Source organism: Desmodus rotundus, chromosome 7, assembly GCF_022682495.2.
Source record: "Desmodus rotundus isolate HL8 chromosome 7, HLdesRot8A.1, whole genome shotgun sequence".
NCBI classification, from domain to species: Eukaryota; Metazoa; Chordata; class Mammalia; order Chiroptera; family Phyllostomidae; genus Desmodus; species Desmodus rotundus.
The window spans coordinates 95,573,410-95,590,478 of NC_071393.1; the positions used below are offsets into that span (position 1 = coordinate 95,573,410).

The 17,069-nt window shown below is 48.3% G+C and overlaps 2 protein-coding genes across 3 annotated transcripts in view; one reads left to right on the forward strand and one right to left on the reverse strand.

Moving 5' to 3' along the window:
- The window catches only part of MAP2K1 (mitogen-activated protein kinase kinase 1), a 77,508-nt gene extending 65,355 nt beyond the window's left edge, over window positions 1-12,153 (forward strand). The window contains exons 6-11 of the mRNA XM_024567676.4: window positions 2,938-3,062; window positions 5,706-5,907; window positions 7,185-7,249; window positions 9,919-9,980; window positions 10,357-10,402; window positions 11,121-12,153. Coding sequence (XP_024423444.1) covers window positions 2,938-3,062; window positions 5,706-5,907; window positions 7,185-7,249; window positions 9,919-9,980; window positions 10,357-10,402; window positions 11,121-11,234 — 614 coding nt within the window. The 3' untranslated portion in view covers window positions 11,235-12,153. The remainder of the gene's footprint in view (window positions 1-2,937; window positions 3,063-5,705; window positions 5,908-7,184; window positions 7,250-9,918; window positions 9,981-10,356; window positions 10,403-11,120) is intronic.
- A 1,684-nt stretch (window positions 12,154-13,837) lies between these two features.
- Window positions 13,838-16,912, reverse strand: SNAPC5 (small nuclear RNA activating complex polypeptide 5). 2 transcript variants are annotated; one of them, XM_024567751.3, is made up of 3 exons: window positions 16,785-16,912; window positions 15,532-15,621; window positions 13,838-14,747 (listed from the first exon to the last, which is right to left on the reverse strand). In XM_024567751.3, the coding sequence occupies exons 1-3, from the start codon at window positions 16,872-16,874 to the stop codon at window positions 14,634-14,636; spliced, it is 294 nt and encodes a 97-aa protein (XP_024423519.1). In that variant the 5' UTR covers window positions 16,875-16,912; the 3' UTR covers window positions 13,838-14,633. The 2 variants fall into 2 exon arrangements, with proteins under 2 accessions (XP_024423519.1, XP_045057414.1); XM_045201479.2 differs by having other exon boundaries at window positions 13,838-14,750.
- Window positions 16,913-17,069: the final 157 nt, after the last annotated feature.

The following is a 17,069-nucleotide window of genomic DNA, read 5'->3' on the forward strand; positions in this document are numbered from 1 at the left end:
GGTAGGGGGAGAGGGGCTAGAGTGGCCAGGAGCTGTGGTTATGACCCCCCACCCCCGGGCTGGGGGTGTTGAGGGGCTAGGTGGGGGCTGGGCAGGGGAAGGACTTACTGGGATATGAAAGGGTGGGTTGTTTTGTTTTGTTTCAGTTTACTCTTGGAAGGTTCTTAAATAGACCTATTAGAATCTATTTAAAAATAAATGCATTCACCTGAGAGTATTACAGGGAAAAATAAAATGTTAATAGCAGTTCTTGGAGGTTGGAATTGTGGGGAGTTGTTGTTTACTCTGATCTCCAGATGTTCTATATAGTGTCTATATTACTCTGTGAAAGATTCCCTGTCATGGTTTATGACTTTGTCCCTAACATGTGGCCTGCTCAAGTGGGTCTCATGTTTGCTGATGTCTGCCCACAAAGTCCTGGCCTGGGGACTTTTACTGAGTCCCAGCCTCGGTTTTCCTACCTGTAAATGAGACTACTACTTGGCCCTGGTCTGCCCACTTTATAGGGCAGCTGTTTGAATCAGAGAGGCAGTAGAAGAAAATACTTGGAAGTTTACCTCTCTCTGCAGAGGGAATGGCCAGTGGCCTAGCAGTGGTGACGGCAGCTAGGTCGCAATGTGAGGAAGGTCTGTGTGCAGGAAAGGGGGACGGGGCTGGTACTGGGAGCACTGCCTTGACCACAGTGAGGAGCAGTTTTTCAGGCCTTCCTGGTTCTCCGGCTCTCCTTGACTAACAGGTACACGCCACTGTGTAGGCTGTTAGCGAAGTCACTTCAGTGAAAGACTCATGTCACCTCCTAACCACTGCCACACGAGGTCTATCCAGAAATATCCAGCCGTGTAATATGAAAAACTGACATTTACTGAAGATACAAGAAACATTGTACATAGAACAATGATGCCTCAGTCCACTTCAAAGGCACCCTGGGACCCACTCAGTTCTCCCAGTCGCCATCAGCTGCCCCATCATATTTTCCTGAATCTCATCGACAGTCTGAAATCTCTTCCCTTTCAAAGGTGATTTTAGTTTTGGGAAAAGCCAGAAGTTGCTGGGTGCCAAGTCTGGGCTGTAGTGGGGCTGAGTCACCTGGGTGATTTGATGTTCTGCCAAACCACTCTGCACGAGACGTGATGCATGAGTGGGCGCGTTGTTGTGATGAAGCTGCCAATCACCAGTTGCCCATAGCTGCGGCCTTCTGTATCATCTGAATGGTTTCCACGGAGGAATGTTCAAGCTTAACACAAAATTTGATACAGATTTGTTGCTCTACTCCAGGGGTGTCAAACTCATTTTCACCGGGGGCCACATCAGCCTCGTGGTTGCCTTCAAAGGGCCGAATGTAATTTCAACTCCTTAACGGCTAAGGAATAAGTCCTAAAATTATTTTGGCCCTTTGAAGGCAACCACAAGGCTGATGTGGCCCCCGGTGAAAATGAGTTTGACACCCCTGCTCTACTCAGTCATTTTGAATACAGCAGCCAGACAGTACGCGTGCTCACTCAGCGGCGTCTTCTGCCCCCACTGACTAGTACAGTGAAGTTGTCATCATTGTTCACACATGCACATTCCAGGCCACTCTCCTTGGCTGCCTGGTTACATCGGTGTCGTGCAAACTGTTCTCATGATATTAATGATGGTTGGACTTTTTCTAGACAGACCTCATATTCATGAAACCCACATGTTCTGTGCTTGTAACTGAGGTCAAAAATAGGAAGTCCCACCCCCACTCCATCCCCCTTTAGTCTTTGGTCTGCAGCCTCAGCAAGCATTCAGGTGTTATTATTATTGGTGCTTTTCTTCCTCCCTTATGATCCAGCCATAGTTATTGTTTTTTTGCCAATAGGGGTGCTTGAAGCCACAGACTTTGAAATCTTTCTTCTTTTGTTTTAAAGATTTATGTATTTTTAGAGAGAGGGGAAGGAAGGGAGAAAGGGAGAGAAACATCAATTGGTTGCCTCTTATATACACCCAGCTGGGGACCTGGTCCACAACCCAGGCATGTGCCCTGACAAGGAATTGAACCAGTGACCTTTTGGTTTGCAGGCCTGCATTCAGTCTACTGAGCCACACCAGCCACAGCAGACTTTGAAATCTTGATTATTCTTGGTAACTGACTCTTTCCATGAGTCACCTTGCCAAGTCTAGATTCCTAAAGAGTTGACATTTACTGGTTCTCTGTTCTGCTTCTACAGTAGCTTGTCATTTCCTCTCTTCACAGTCTTTCCTTTAACCCTGAACAAGGGGGATTAAGGGGTATCGGTGTTAAGTTGTAACTGAAAGCCAGCCCGGCTGTCTGTCCCCAGAAGAGCCAATACTCAAGAGGCTGGTGCTAATGTGAAGAAAAGTGGTTTGTTTAGATGCCGGTCGTCTGGAAGACGGGGGACTCATGCCCCCAAGCCCATCTCCACTTCTCAGTGGAGGCAGAGGTTTTTATAAGGAGGGAGAGGGGACCAGAACAAAGTGATCAAGGGAAGGGGTTGAAAAGTCTCTCCGTGCACATGAGCACAGTCCATTCTGCTAAGGCAGGTGACAGTCTGGTGTGTCTCATCCTGGTTTAGTCATCCTGGTTTTCCATCTCCCAGCTTCACGTCATCCTGGCTCCACGGCGGAAGGTCAACCAACCTCCCGGAGCCGGGATGCCTGAAGGTCGGAGTCTGTCTTCTGAAGTTTGTTCCTAGGATTCTTCCACAAACATACTGTTTATCTACCAGTTACACATTAGAGTCAGCACCTACAGAAACAATGTCAAAAGCATGGTGGTGTGGGGTACAGTTTTCCACAGTTACAAGGTATTTGCAAGCTGTGGGCTGGCTCTGTGCCGGGGGCGGTGTGTGTCCTGGGGCTCATGGTCAGAGCTAGTCTGTCCGTGGAGTGCTGACTTCTCTTCCCAATCCTGGCAGAGAGAGTTTCTACTTTTCAATTTTCTTTTCCCTGCAGATGTCAAGCCTTCCAACATCCTAGTGAACTCCCGTGGGGAGATCAAGCTCTGTGACTTTGGGGTCAGCGGGCAGCTCATCGACTCCATGGCCAACTCCTTCGTGGGCACAAGGTCCTACATGTCGGTATGAGCCGTGGGTTCTATTTTGTGGGCTTCTGCTCTGGTTAGGAGCTAAGGGGGTGCCTTTCCTGTGGAGCCAGAGCCAGGTGATAGAAGGTGGGGGAATGATCGGTGAAGCCCTGTGACCCCACCCTGAGGAGACTGTGGTAAATATGGAGATGGTCTCCGCCTTTCATGGGCCTTGGAGCATAACTGGGTTCCTGGGCCTCTTCTCACCAGAAGAGGTTGTCCGATCACAGCTCAGTCTGTTGCTAGTACTCCGATGTTTCCCAGAGCTGGGCTTCCATTCTGAAGAGACTGTGAGCTCCAGCTACCCTCTGGACACCTCTCTCTGATTGTCTTCAGAACTTCGAACCTTACACACCCAGACATGGCCCCACCCCAGGTTGCCCCATCTTTCCCATTAGCAGTAAATGGCATTACTCTTTCCTTGGTTTCCCAAGGCAGAGACCTGAGCATCAGCCATTAACCTCCCTTCCCAGTTCTCCAGCTGCTGTGAGACTATTAAGAATTGTTTTCTCAGTCCAGCCCCTTTTCTCCCTCTTCACCGCATGTCTCCCACTTAACTGTCCCTGCCTCTCACCAAAACCCACCTACCGTGTCTCCTGGCTGGAGTCTCTGCTCTAGTTCATCTGACACCCCGTCACAAAGGTCTTCCTCCTGCTGCCAACTCTGGTGGTTCCCCCGGCCACTGGAGCTGTGTGTGTGGCTGTGCCCACGCCATGGTAATATTAGCTTGTTCTCGTCCTTTCTCTGTACAGCGAGCTCTTTGGGAGCAGGGATAGGACATAGGTGTCTCTGTTGTCTCTAGGGTCTGGCTCGGGGCCTGGCACATGGTGGGTGCTCAGGGAGTGGTTGGTGAGTGGGTGAATATTTGATTGACTGAATGGGTGGGAAATGGCTAGCACAGTCCTTAGGACGATTCAGAAAGGGGGAAACTTGACTGGATGAGTGCTGAGCGGGGCCAGAGGTCCCTGTGGAGGTGGACATGAGGGCAGGCCTGGGTTGCAGGGGCCGGGCACAGAGGCTCGGGGCATCTTTGCATAGAGGATGTTTTATGTGGTCTGTGTCGAGCACTTTCACATCTTTGCGTGACCTCATTTGATGCATGACCCCTATGTGGTTGTCCCAGGAAGTAAAGATTATTGTTCTCATTTTAGAGGTGAGGAAATCTAGATTGAGGGAGGTTAAGTGACCTGCTCACTTAACCTTGCAGAGCCAGGATTGAAAGTTAGATCTTCTTGCCAGTAGGTCTCCCGTCCCACAGCATGCACTAACTTGCTTCTTAGGTAGGCTGTCAGCTGTTCCTGACCTCCCTGTGCGGGAGGTCGTGTCCACATCTTCATTCCTTCTTGCCGTCCCCGCCTCACCATGGCGCCAGTCACGGTCAGCAGCCCTCAGCCGGCGCTCACCCCCGTCTCCGCCCTCCGCTCCAGGGACCCAGTCTCAGGAAACTTGAAGCCCCTGGGCCCTTCAGAACGTTCTTCTACTCTTTCCCTGCCCTCCCCTCATTGCTTCATCTCTGCATGTCTAAAAACTGGGCCACTCAGCTGCTGACTCAATTTCACAATCAATTGACAGGCCCTGGGACTTATTGATCCAGGGGTTTTGTAGTGGTTTGAGTTTTTGTGGTTTTGTGGCCAATTCCAAAATAGTCCAGTGTTGGAGTTAGGGAAAAGTCCTACAGGAGAGATAATTTGATGTCTAAATAAATGCATGATGGTCAGAATAAGGGTTTTTTAATAGGGTCCCTGAAATACATGTGCTATATCAAATAATGCTTTTCTCTAGCACTATATGCTTTTTCCTTTGCCTCTTCCCATCAACAACTCATTTGTACAGCATTTTGCAACACACAACACACATTTTCTTTTGCTTTAACCTTTCTAATAATCCAACTAAGTAGAGCAGGTATTTTATTATGTTCTTACTGCTGTTACTTCATCATCATCCCCATTTTATAGATGAGGAAATGGGGGCTCAGGATCGTGTAGCTTAGAAGTCCCAGAGTTCAGATTTGAACCCAGGTCTTCTGACTCTAGATCCTTTGCCTTCTCGCCATTCATGTTATCCAAGAACAGTGAGTCAGTGGTAGAGCTGGGCTTAGAACTTCTTTCTGCCCACCGCACCATCTCATTCATGACCCGTGCACCAGAAGCTTCATGCTTCAGACTCAAGTAACAAGATGAGCCTCTCACGCTGGACTCTGGGTGGGCTGCCCCACACATGCAAGACAGTGGCCAGGCTGGGCAAAGCTGGAACCACAGCTGAGGTGACGGCCAGAGTTCAGCTGGGTTGGATGCTGTTTAGGTTACAGGGGAGACAGAGAATTGAGGAGGGGTCAGAGCCATGGGACTGGCTAGGACTTGGTAAGCACAGTATTTGGGAACAGGCAACAGGCAAAATTTAAGAGGTTAGTGGAGATCTTAAAATGGGATTTGAGTTCCGGAGAGAGAAAATAAAAGCCATCAACAGACCCAGGGCTGGAACCCTGTGGGGAACGCTACTCCCCTGCAGTGCAAACGAGTCTCAAAGTGGCAGGAGTCCCTGAGGCTCCCTTTGAGCATCCATGGGGACTCCTCCATCCTTTCCTGCATGGGCCCAGGTTAGCTCACAGGTGATTGTAACTGTTTCTGTCTCTCCGCAGCCAGAAAGACTCCAGGGGACTCATTACTCAGTGCAGTCGGACATCTGGAGCATGGGGCTCTCTCTGGTTGAGATGGCGATTGGGAGGTATCCCATCCCTCCTCCAGATGCCAAGGAGCTGGAGCTGATGTTTGGGTGCCAGGTGGAGGGAGATGCGGCTGAGACACCACCCAGGCCAAGGACCCCTGGGAGGCCCCTTAGCTGTGAGTGTCCTGGTGTGCCCAAGCTTGGGCTGTGGGGGTCCCTTACTGTCGGGCATTTCTGGAGCGCTGATTCTCTGTATACTCTCCCGAGACTGACTCCCTGTCTCTGGGTGCCAGGCTGGGGCTGTGGGAAGCAGAGCAGAAGAGTGCAGGGAGGTGCAGGAAATCACCGTTGTAACTGCCACTTCTGCCACTTGTTGAGTGCCCACTATGTTCCTGGCACTGCACTCCGCACTTACATGCATTATCTGATTTTTTTAAATCATGACATTTTCTTTTTCTTTTTTTTTTTTTAGGTAGATATTTTTACTGAGATAAAATTCACGTAACTGAAAATGCACATTTTAAAGTGTTCAGATCAGTGGTTTTTAGTATATTCCTCCATGTAGCGCAGCTATCACCACTATATAATTCCGTCACAGAATGTTTCCGTCACCCCCAAAAGAAACCTCACCTCCATTAGCGTTCACTCCCAACTCCCCCGACCCCACCCCTGGCAACCACTAATCTGTTTTCTATCTCCATGCATTTGCCTACCATTATCGAATTCTAATAGCAGTTGTGCGTGAGCACTATTATAATCTCCATTTTAGATACGAGGAAACTGAGGCACAGAGCACTTGACTTGCCAGGGCCACATATGCTTGTAAGTGGCCAAGTCTGACTCCGAGGTGGCGAGCACTGTGCCGCCTCTTTGAATGCGAGTACTGTGAAGGAAAGCTGATACGTGGAGGCTTCTGCCCGCCATCTTCTTCTAACATAGTTCCCACGAGGACAGTCCTGTCTGACCCAGGAGACCTGGCTGGACTTCACCCTTAGGAGGCCCACATGGGAGAGGGCGTGTAAGAAGGGAGAAGCATTGAAGGGGCTGGTGGCTGTGGCCCATGACTCTGGGGTATACAAGGAAGACACCCAAGTTCAGAGTTAATTAAAATTAAGTTTTTTAGTTGTTTAGTATTACTTCATTTGTTTCTCTCTCAACATAAGGAAGAGAGAAAGGGCAGATATAATTATCTATTTATACAACTCAAAACTAGGCTCCGTGACAATTGATTTGCCCAAGGTCAAAACCTTTGGGTGTGGCAGAGCCCAGATTCATACCTGGCCGGCTTACTCTGTGCCTTTGCTGGTGCCCTCTGTTCAGGCCTGTGCCTCTGTCGTCCACTACCCTGTTCTGGTTCCTGGGATCCATGGTCGACATCTAGCCCCTTATTGGCAAGTATCATCCTGTCTGTTTCTGAGAAGCGTTTTCTTCTTTCTTTTTATAAAATCTCTAGCTTATGGAATGGACAGCCGACCTCCCATGGCAATTTTTGAGTTGTTGGATTACATAGTCAACGAGGTAAGTACCGCATGGCTTCCTTGACCGTGGAATCTGTTTGCTCCTCTTAAGAAAAGACTCACAGTTGGTTTAACTGGGAAAGCTGTGAGTTGTTCCCACCAAATGGGCTGGTTGGGCCTCAGGGTCCCTGGGTTCTGCTTTGTGCGTCATGCTTTTGGAATCGAGTGGCTGGTTTAGAGGCTGCAGCAGTCCCATCCCCAGGGAACATCTTCAGGTAACTCTGTGTCCCTCCTCTTTTCTCAGATAGGAGCCTCCACTTTACCTACTTACATTCTCATCCCTTCATTCACCAAGCGTTTCTTGTGCACTTACTATGTGCTGAGCGCTGTGGGGTGGCAGAAAGGAGGTGGACGTCCAAAGGTGGAAAATCCGAAGTCCTGAGTCGTGAAGACGCTCAGATTGTGTAGGGGAGACGAGGCAAAAACATTTATAACTGCAACATTAGGTTTTGTCTTGTGCCATTAAAAAGCAGTGAGCATAAAAAAGCGACGGTGCAGAAACAATATATGTATATAGTTTGTATGTGTGTATAAGGTCTGGAAACTAATATACCACAGATGGAATGACAGGTGATCAAAGGTTTCTGTTTGCTGATTGCTGTTAGCTGACTTTTTTTACAAGGAACACATATTGTATGTAAATATGTATACCAGTATGTTTAAATGAAAAAAAGGATCAAAGGAGGAAGAGACTGATAAGCATTCATGAAATTTGGGTGGGTTTGAGGGGAATGGGAAGCTATGGGCTAGCACCGTGGTTGCTCAGAGGGGAGGGGCAGGGCTCAGGACAGGATTTCAGATGGTAGGGCCAGTGCTCCTGGCCCCAGGGCAGCATGGGTAGTGGACCAGGATAAGCTTCTGGCATGGTTGGGCAGCAGTTGAAGGCCCCCACTCAGCCTGGGTATTTGGTATAAAGGGCATCACCCTGTTCTCTTCTTTCTCAAAAGACTAGTGGAATAACTTTCCATACTTCCTTATTGCTCTCTAAAACCAGGTCCCAAAAAGCCCAGAAGGTCCCCTTATCTATTACAAACTCAACAGGGAAGATCCTGGTAACCCCAGCAGTACTAAGCCACCATCACTGGGTCACAGTCTGCCAGGGAGGTTAGCGACCTCTCTCTCGTGACTGCACGGCGTTAAGCTAAGCACCGTGGCCATAGAAAAGAAGTTCGGGGTCTGATCATGGCTGCTTTAGGACCCGGGAAGGGCCATGAGCATTGCATTGTGGTGGTCAGGAAAGCCATCCCCTACTGTTGTATTCCTGGGTTCCACTTTGTGGGCCCGAAGCTGAGTGGTGCTGGGTGGGAGTTAAGGGAAGTTAAGGGAAGAAATGGCCTGAGGTTATATGTGCAGCTGCCAGTCACCTAGAGTGCACTGCTTTCTTCCATATTTTCACATTTTCCTGATCAGGTCTCTAAGCACTGCCCAGGTGGGTCAAGTTGATTTTGTTAAGTTCTTCATACAGGTGAGGAAACTGAGGCTCCAGGATGAAAGCTCAGGTTCTTCCCACCTACTGCTATTCCTTCCTTACCACTTACTCCTCCCAACCCTCCCCACCTTCATCCTGGACCTCCCAGGAGGCTGGGCTGCATGGTGATGGGGGCATGCACCTCACACTCTACTGGCACACAGTCTCTCCCTTGCCTGGCCCCTCCTACTCAAGACTGGAATGGCCTCTGGAGGCCCAGCTGCTCGTTTCACCCTTGGATGTCCCCTTCACATTCCCCTGAGCAGCAGGGACAGTCTGCAGGTTGGGCCTAAAACCTGGGTTTAAATCCTGGACCTCAGATCACCTGCTTTTCTTATAAGGCATTCAGGGGAAGAGGGCTAGGCTGGGCATTTTTGGTAGTGTCAATATTTAACTTTTAGTTTCAAATTACTTGTTTATTTGGGCAACACATCAGAGCAATGGCATCCTGGGCAGGGTCTGGAGGTAAGCTCACAAGGAAGCTGCACACGGTCCCTGCACAGGTCACAGGGGTGGGTCATGTTTCCTGAGGAGCTGTGTGGAGCACAGGATACTGCAGGGCCTTGTCCTGAGTAGCCCTGTGTCATGTCCACCATGCACGTGGGGAAAATGAGACCTGTGGCCAGTGTTCTTGCTCTGACGCCTGCATACAGCTTCATTCCTGGAGTGTGCAGCTAACATTCTTTCAGACCCAGTCCTTTGCCAGTTAATGTTTAATTAACCTTTCTATTTCCTTCGGGGCTTAGAAAGAGGATATATTTTATTAGTTAGCTAGTTAGCCTTCTATGACTTCCTCAAGTGCTGTCTGGGCTGGACTGTGCCTGGTGGTTTGCATATGCCCGTAGCTGCTGCCACTGGTAACTGCTTGTTGTTTGCATTGCCACACTCCAAGATTTTCTGTTGTACAGTGTGAGCTAGAAAGGGTCATTAGGCCCTCATTTCATAGAACGGCAAACTGAGGCTTAAGGGGAGCAGTGATCTATTCAGTAATTAGCCAAGTGAGTGGTGGAACACTGACCTGGCCCCAGTTCTGTGGTTTGAGACCAATGGTTCCGCCAGAGAGACGAAGTAGCCAGCCACTGGCCTCCCACCCTTGGCCTTTGCTTGACCGGATAAGGGCAGCCTTGCCCGGTGGGGTTGGGGCGGAGGGATGGCTGGGGCAGGAAGCCCAGCATTTCTCACGTGTCGACATGTATCTGCAGCCTCCTCCGAAACTGCCCAGTGGAGTATTCAGTCTGGAATTTCAAGATTTCGTGAATAAATGGTAAGTTGGCTCCTTGTTATATGGAAGAGTACCCCATTTTTGTCAAGCTCCCCACCCCATCTGGGGGAGCACGGCTTTGTCCTTTCCCCTCTTCGTGATCCTTTCGGCTCCTGCCCTTCTTAGGTGACCTGACAACTGCAGTTGGTAAAGTAGCCGCTGCTTTTGGCATATTGCCTTTTGGCCTTACTCGGTTCGGCAAGCATTTATTAACCTGCTGTGGGCATGGCATTGTGCTAAGAACAGGAAGGTGAATAAGGCTCAGGCTCTGCTCAGAGCCTATAGGGTGTGGGGAGGGCAGGGAGGTAAACATAAGTACATAATTGGAGGTAGAAGCAGCTCCAGGCAATAGCTCTCATGTTATCTTTCTTCCTTTAAGCTTAATTAAAAACCCTGCAGAGAGAGCAGATTTGAAGCAACTCATGGTAAGTTCATTTATTTCAGATTCTTACACTACTTGATTATTCTTCTGTTCTCCTGTGAGTCATCCATCTAGTACTTCCCGAGTCGGTCCCCTGCTCTGCATGACCACAGCAGTCCAGCTGGCCTTGCCATAGGGTCCCAGATACCAGTCTCCTCTGTCCTCCCATCAGTTTAAAGGAAAAACTGGGATGGCCCTGCAGCCCTGAGTCCAGCCCATCCCTTCACAGGGACAGGGTCTTTTTCCGATACTGACCAGCTGACTTTTTATTTAGCTCCCTCCCCAAGCTACTCTCCACTCGCCGCCTCTCGTTTGGTGGTGGTGGTAGAGGGGAGTTGAGAAGTAATGCTATACATACCTGGGCTTGCGTGTCTTGTAGAGCCTGTACAGTGTAACATGCACTTTTGTCAGTTCCTTTGTTCCTCCTAACAGTTGTGTGAGGCACTGAAGGCAGAGCTACTATCCCCATGTCAGAGCTGGAGAGAGCAGGCTGAGGGAGGCGAGCCAGTTGCCCAAAGCCTCACAGCTGGTGTAGCTGGCAGAGCCAGGGAGAGCTGGTCTTTTGTCCGGCAGCCGGACCTGCTCTCCTGGCCCCCACAGCTGCTCAAGGGCAGGAGGCTCCAGGAGCTACTTTCAAGTGGCATGAGCTCTGTACTACCAGGACTCCTGAATTTTCCTTCTTGGTGGCTTTTTATCGTTGCTTCCTCTGTTTCCTCATGCAGGTTCATGCTTTCATCAAGAGATCTGATGCTGAGGAAGTGGATTTTGCAGGTTGGCTCTGCTCCACCATTGGCCTTAACCAGCCCAGCACGCCAACCCATGCGGCTGGTGTCTAAGCGTTTGGGAAACAGCAAAGAGCAAGTCCCCTGCCCAGTGGCGTGTCATGTTGCTTTCAGACCTATTTCCCACGTCTCTGTTCAGACATGCATTTCACATATGACAAAGGATGAAGAACACAGCATGTGCCAAAATTCTATTTGTGTCATTTTTAATACAACTGTCTTTATTCTTCTTATTATTCCCCTAAGTGGATTGGCTTTGCGCTTGGGGCTATTTTTGTGTATGTTGATGATCAAATCATGTGCAACATTGAGTTACAGTGAAACTTTGGTGACTGTGGGTAGTCATTTTACTGAAAATTTGCACTGCTGTCCCTCACGAGGATTGGCTGGCCGGCCGCCTGGATCCTGGGGATTCTCTGACACTTGGTGGTACTTCACTCTTGCCAGGCATACCTTCTCTACTTGAGGAAGGAGCCTTGTAAGATCCTTCACAGGCAGTGCATGTGAAGCATGCTTTGCTGCTATGAAAATGAGCATCAGAAAGTGTGTATCATGTTATTTTATTATATTTTCGCCTTTGGTGTAGAATTCAGCAATTTCCATCAAAATCTAGCCAGAGCCCTTCACTGCCATAATAATTGGGGCTTCACCAGTGTATCTACTCTGATGATTTGTAGACTTCTGGTTGTATTTCTATATTTATTTTTAAATATACTGTGTGGGATATTTAGTGGTATATGTCTCTAAGTTTGGATTAGTATTTCTAAAATGGTAGAATTACTTTGAATGTCACCAGTGTATCAAGGCATTAAAATGTATGAGATTTATCTTTCCCCAAATTCAAATACTGATGCTATTGTAAACAACAGTGTGTATAGTGCCTAAAAATTGTATGGAAATCCTTTTAACAACTTTAATCCAAATGTTTAACAAATCTAATCTCTTATTCTAATAAATATACTACCAAGTTAAAGGCTGAAGCGTATTTCTACCCTTGAGTTAGGGTATTCAGTGTCTCTGACATAGGAGAAGTCAGATGGTTTAGCCAAGCATCATTGTGAGGGGGAAGGAGGCCTGAAGGTGGAAATGCCACCGGGAGGGCAAGTGCAGTGCTTTGGACTAACGGGGCTTCCTGAAATTCCCACCGTGGACTTTGTCCATCTCTTCTCAGCAGACACCCTTGTCTGTGAATCTTCCAACCACCTTTCCCGTGGACCTGTGAACATCCTTCCTACTACATACGGGAGCAGCAATAAGTGGGGGTGGTCAGCAGGGCCTGGCTGGCACTGGAGCCCCACCTGGGACTGTCCCTGCTGCCCTGTCCCACTGAGCGCTGGTTCCCCTTCCACTCGCTCCACTTACTCCACCTTTGGAGAGGAGAAATATGCCTGGTGCCGGTATTGTCATGGCTGTGAGGTGGCAGTGAGGTCACAGAAAAACAAAGCCCTGTCTCAGTTGGCCACTGGTACCCTCTCCTCCTTTGAAATGACTTTTGGAACTTCAGGTCCATGTCATTGGAGGTCCTGGTCAGCACCTCTTCAGACCTCATGTTCTTTGAGAGGACAGGTTATAGAAAGCCAAAAGTAAGTATATATTAAAAAATAAAATGCCTATTTTATTTTCAAATTAAAGAGAGAATCTGGGTAAATCTGAGCAGGTAGTTCCACTCTGGAGCCACCAGAGCTTGGAACACAGCCAAGATTTTTAAAACTGGTCAGTGTTATATATACTGCCATCTCAGCTCGCCATTTTTTCCTTGCTGCGAGGCTGGCTGTTCTAAGTCAGCATACTTTCTGATATACAAACATTCAGGCTAAGGTTTAATACCCACACCTTCCTCATTCTGTCTTTCGCTAGCAGAGAAAGTGCCACCGCTACTGAGAATGTCTCAAGCTGGGCAAATGCCACCTGAGAAGGAAGGGATGGTGTAACTTGGAGTCTAAAATCTGGATCTGAACACTTTCACGCTCGTTATCGTTTGAGGGGTGCTTTTAAATTCTCTTCATGTCTAAAGGTATTACTTTTGAGAGGCAGAAGATTTTTCCCCCCAGTAATTACTGAGAATTATCTCATTCTCCAGAATGATGCTCCCTGCATCAGTCTTGCTGTGTTTTGAGTTCCTCATGCCAAGTTCCTTAAACTTCTGAAACACTGACCCCAGTTGGATTTTTCATTAGCATCTCACAGTAACCTGTAAAAATAGAGCAGGTACGATACCCTCATTTAACAGAGAAGTGAGTTCAAAGATGTGAGAGGCAAGCAGTCAGAGGTAGGGCTGGAATTCGTAGCCAGTTTCCCAGCTCTTGCAAACCCATGCTCATATTTTACATTAGGCCCCAAAATGTATAACCCTGATGCTTTTCCTTGATGCAAAACTATCTTCACATTGTGTTTTCTAAGAAACATGTTCATTTAAACTTCCTGCTACTTCCCGTACGAGTAGCTCAAGGTAACTTTAATGAAAATTATTAACACGGTCTCTTTTCTGGAACAGTTACATAAGACGTTCTGCTTGAGGTTCTTTGTGTTTGGCTTTTCTGTTGCATGGACAGGGCACGTTACTTTTATAAAGTTAAGTAACTCACCAGTGCATTCAATGGCAAAGGGAGAGTATGCAGAAACAACTTTCAACTTCAAACACCAAGTTTTAACAACACTTACTCTGTAACTATCATCTCTTTATTCTAAAAATCCAATCTCCCAAGCACAGTGACTCCTTCCCTAATGACACATTTCCTCCTAAGTCACGAAGTGGGTTTTAAACCGCCCGGCCATACTCTGTTCCCCAGAGGAGGAGCTGATCGGTTTCCCTGTTGCTCTCTGGAAACCCGAGGCTGCACGATGGCTACTCATCTAGTTTATTTCTAAGCACGTTTTATCAGTGGCGTCTCCACCTAGATGTGACGACAGCCACACAAAACAGTCTGGAGTGGGCAGCGTTTCTGGACATCGCTGAGAGGTGGCAACAGCCTGTGCCCTCAAGTGGCCTTCTGTCCTTGTCTTCTTTCTTTCCTAGACTCTGGCTATGCTTACAAGGGTACAATAGTATGCAAACAGCCTTACACTGATTTGCTTACAAGAGGCCTTGTTGATCGGAAAGGCTGGCTTGTACTTACACTCTGCCCTTTTGGCAAATGTCAGACTTTCTCAATAGCACTTCAGAGGAAATGTTGTTTTGAAGACGATTACTGGATCTGACCAGAATAGACACAGCACCACCCACATTGCTCAATGCTCAGACATTGCATCTTTGCTTTTCCCCGTGTCACTGATTTTTGGTAAAGTGTTCCGAAACTTGAATTATTGATGGAACCAGTTTCGCAAGTACACATCTTCCTGAAGTTCTTGCTCTCTTTAAAGCAGGCCGTAGGGCCCATGGCAAGAATGTTTGGAAGGAAGTTTCTGAGACTTCGAGATTTAATTTGTATAAGTAATCCTGGCTCTTTCCCCACTTCAGGAATCTGATTCTTCTTCCTCCTCCTCCTCCTCTTCTGTCACATGGCTCCTTGTGCTCAACTCCAGTGCAGTTTGGTTGATGGATGCTTCATTGTCTACATGCACCGACATCTGCTTTAGCCAAGGACATCATGGATTAGTAGGGAGGGCACCGGCCTCAAAAACAGCACATTTTAACCCGAATCTCAATTGTGTGTTCATTCCCAGTATTTACCACTAAGAGGTATGACCACTTTCCTATTTCTCCAAATTCTACCCCAGGCTTCCCTCCAACCTGCATTGCTAAAATGGGAAGTTAAATGCCCTAGATCTCACAGAATATCGCCTGATTTACAAACATGGTTCTTATATAAGAATTATGCTGGCTTAGATGTACTACTTTCAAATGGGTTTAAAGGGCTTCACACAACTAACTGTTCAAATGTCGTATATTTAGAAAGATTATGATTTTACTGATTTAAATGAGGGAATCTGGGAAGAGGGAGGATACAATGAAGACTAGAACTCACTTGTTAGCACCATGCTTTGCAATTGAAGTTATCTTCTATTTCTGAACCCCACATTACTTGTTCACAGAGCAAGAGGTCTGCCACGTCCCTGCAAAGACCTCTCCTCTCCTTGTGTTCATTAAAGTAATGCAAAAGGTAGATGACTAGGATGGTGGAGGCAATATAAGTACCTAATGAATGAATCAATCATGGTGTAACCAGCTGGGCTGTTCTTGTCTAAAACAGTAATACTAAGTAGTCAGTTTATAAAACTAGAAAATTCTTATCAGTACTTCCCAGTCCCTTGGGCTTCGTAATGTAATTTACAACAATTTTTGACCTCCAAACATCACGACAGCAGAATGGGCTTCGCACTCCCTCCCCACTCCAACACTTCACTAGCTTACGTCATGTGACTGTTCACGTGCAGCTTGAGAAGGCAGCATCTCATCCCCTCTTCTGGAACTAATCATTGATTGGAGGGCCAGTTCTTCAACCTAGAAAAGAACAGTGAAGGACATTTTCCTTACTATTTCCCTGGGCTACTGATGCGGGAAAGTTTTACTGTCCATGCTGTAGACGGTTGGCATCATGAGAGGAAGTGAAAACAGTGTAATCTCCCTGCCGCAGGAGAGAGCGGGTTGGAAGCCTCCAGTCCCTTTCCCCTGGGTGTACAGGTGCCCCAACTGAGCCAGGGCTTCCACTCCCCCAGCCCTAGCGGCTCTGGGAAGAAAACAAAGAGTGAGTCCTTAAAAAAAGCCAAGTGTCATCTTCTGATTCCACAGAGGGCAGATTCCTTAGGTGTGAGCTCTCCACCTAGTAATGAGAAACTGAAGGTGGGAAGAACGGGAAATGGAATTGTTCTCAGGAACATAAAGAAATTTAGGCTTTGGAGTTCATTATCAACACACGCACATTAGGTACCTGTACAGGTACTGTGGTGCCCTGAGAATGTTAAGTGTGGGCTACGACAAATGTCCTGAGGAAAAGTGCTTATACATTGATATGTCACAGTTGTGCACAATGCTTCTCAGTTTACAATGGGCTTTCACAACCCTTAGCTCCCTTGGACTTAGGATCCTGAAGAAGGGTGCCGAGCAGGAATTATCAGGATCATGGGGCTGAAGGGTGAATGGTAATGCACAGGTCTGGGAAATGGTCCTGGTGGGCCTAAATCTCTGTTCCCGGTCAAGGCCGTGGAGTCTGTCACCGCTGTGGAAAGACAAAGTGGGAACTGCAACAAGTCTCTTCTCTCGGGCCTCGTTGTCCGTCGCACAGTGGGAGACTGTGCGAGTCTCTTCTAGCTTTGCAATGCTAGAGCTATTTCAAGCGGCAATACAGCCTGGGAAGAGTGGCTCGTAAAACCTGCATTTCCGGGAGGTCTGGTGTGGGAATGAACTCGCCAAACGTGCAGACTGCCGGGCCTCAACCTAGACCTACAGGATCAAGGTTCTGAGCTGGGCCCGCGATCTCAAAACAAGCTCACCCGGAGCTTGTTTACCACCAGGTCAGCACCCCAACCGCCAGGTGAGGAAGGGATCACCAGCAGCAACGCTGCACTGCGGACGCCTGGGGGCCGAGTAGAGCCGAGCCGGGGCACTGTGGGGTGGAGGGGGGCCCCGAGGTGACGGGGCGGGTGGGGGCTGCGCTGCGGGGTCACCTTGAGCCGGTTCAACTGGTCGTGCAGTGCCGCCTTCAACCGGAGCAACGTCTCCTCCTCCTTGCGCAGCTCCTGGAGCCTGCTCAGCATCGTGTCTCCTCAGGCAGCCCAGCCTGCCGGGCGCTCGGTGATGATGTCACAGCCTGTGTCCCGGAAATGGAACTGCAGGCTGGCTGCACGTGGGATGAGGCGCTTCCTGCCCTCTCTGCCGGGAGGATCCCGAGGCTTTAAACCCGTAAAACCCAAACTCGAATAGTAATCAGGATTCCTGAAAAACAGGGCCTT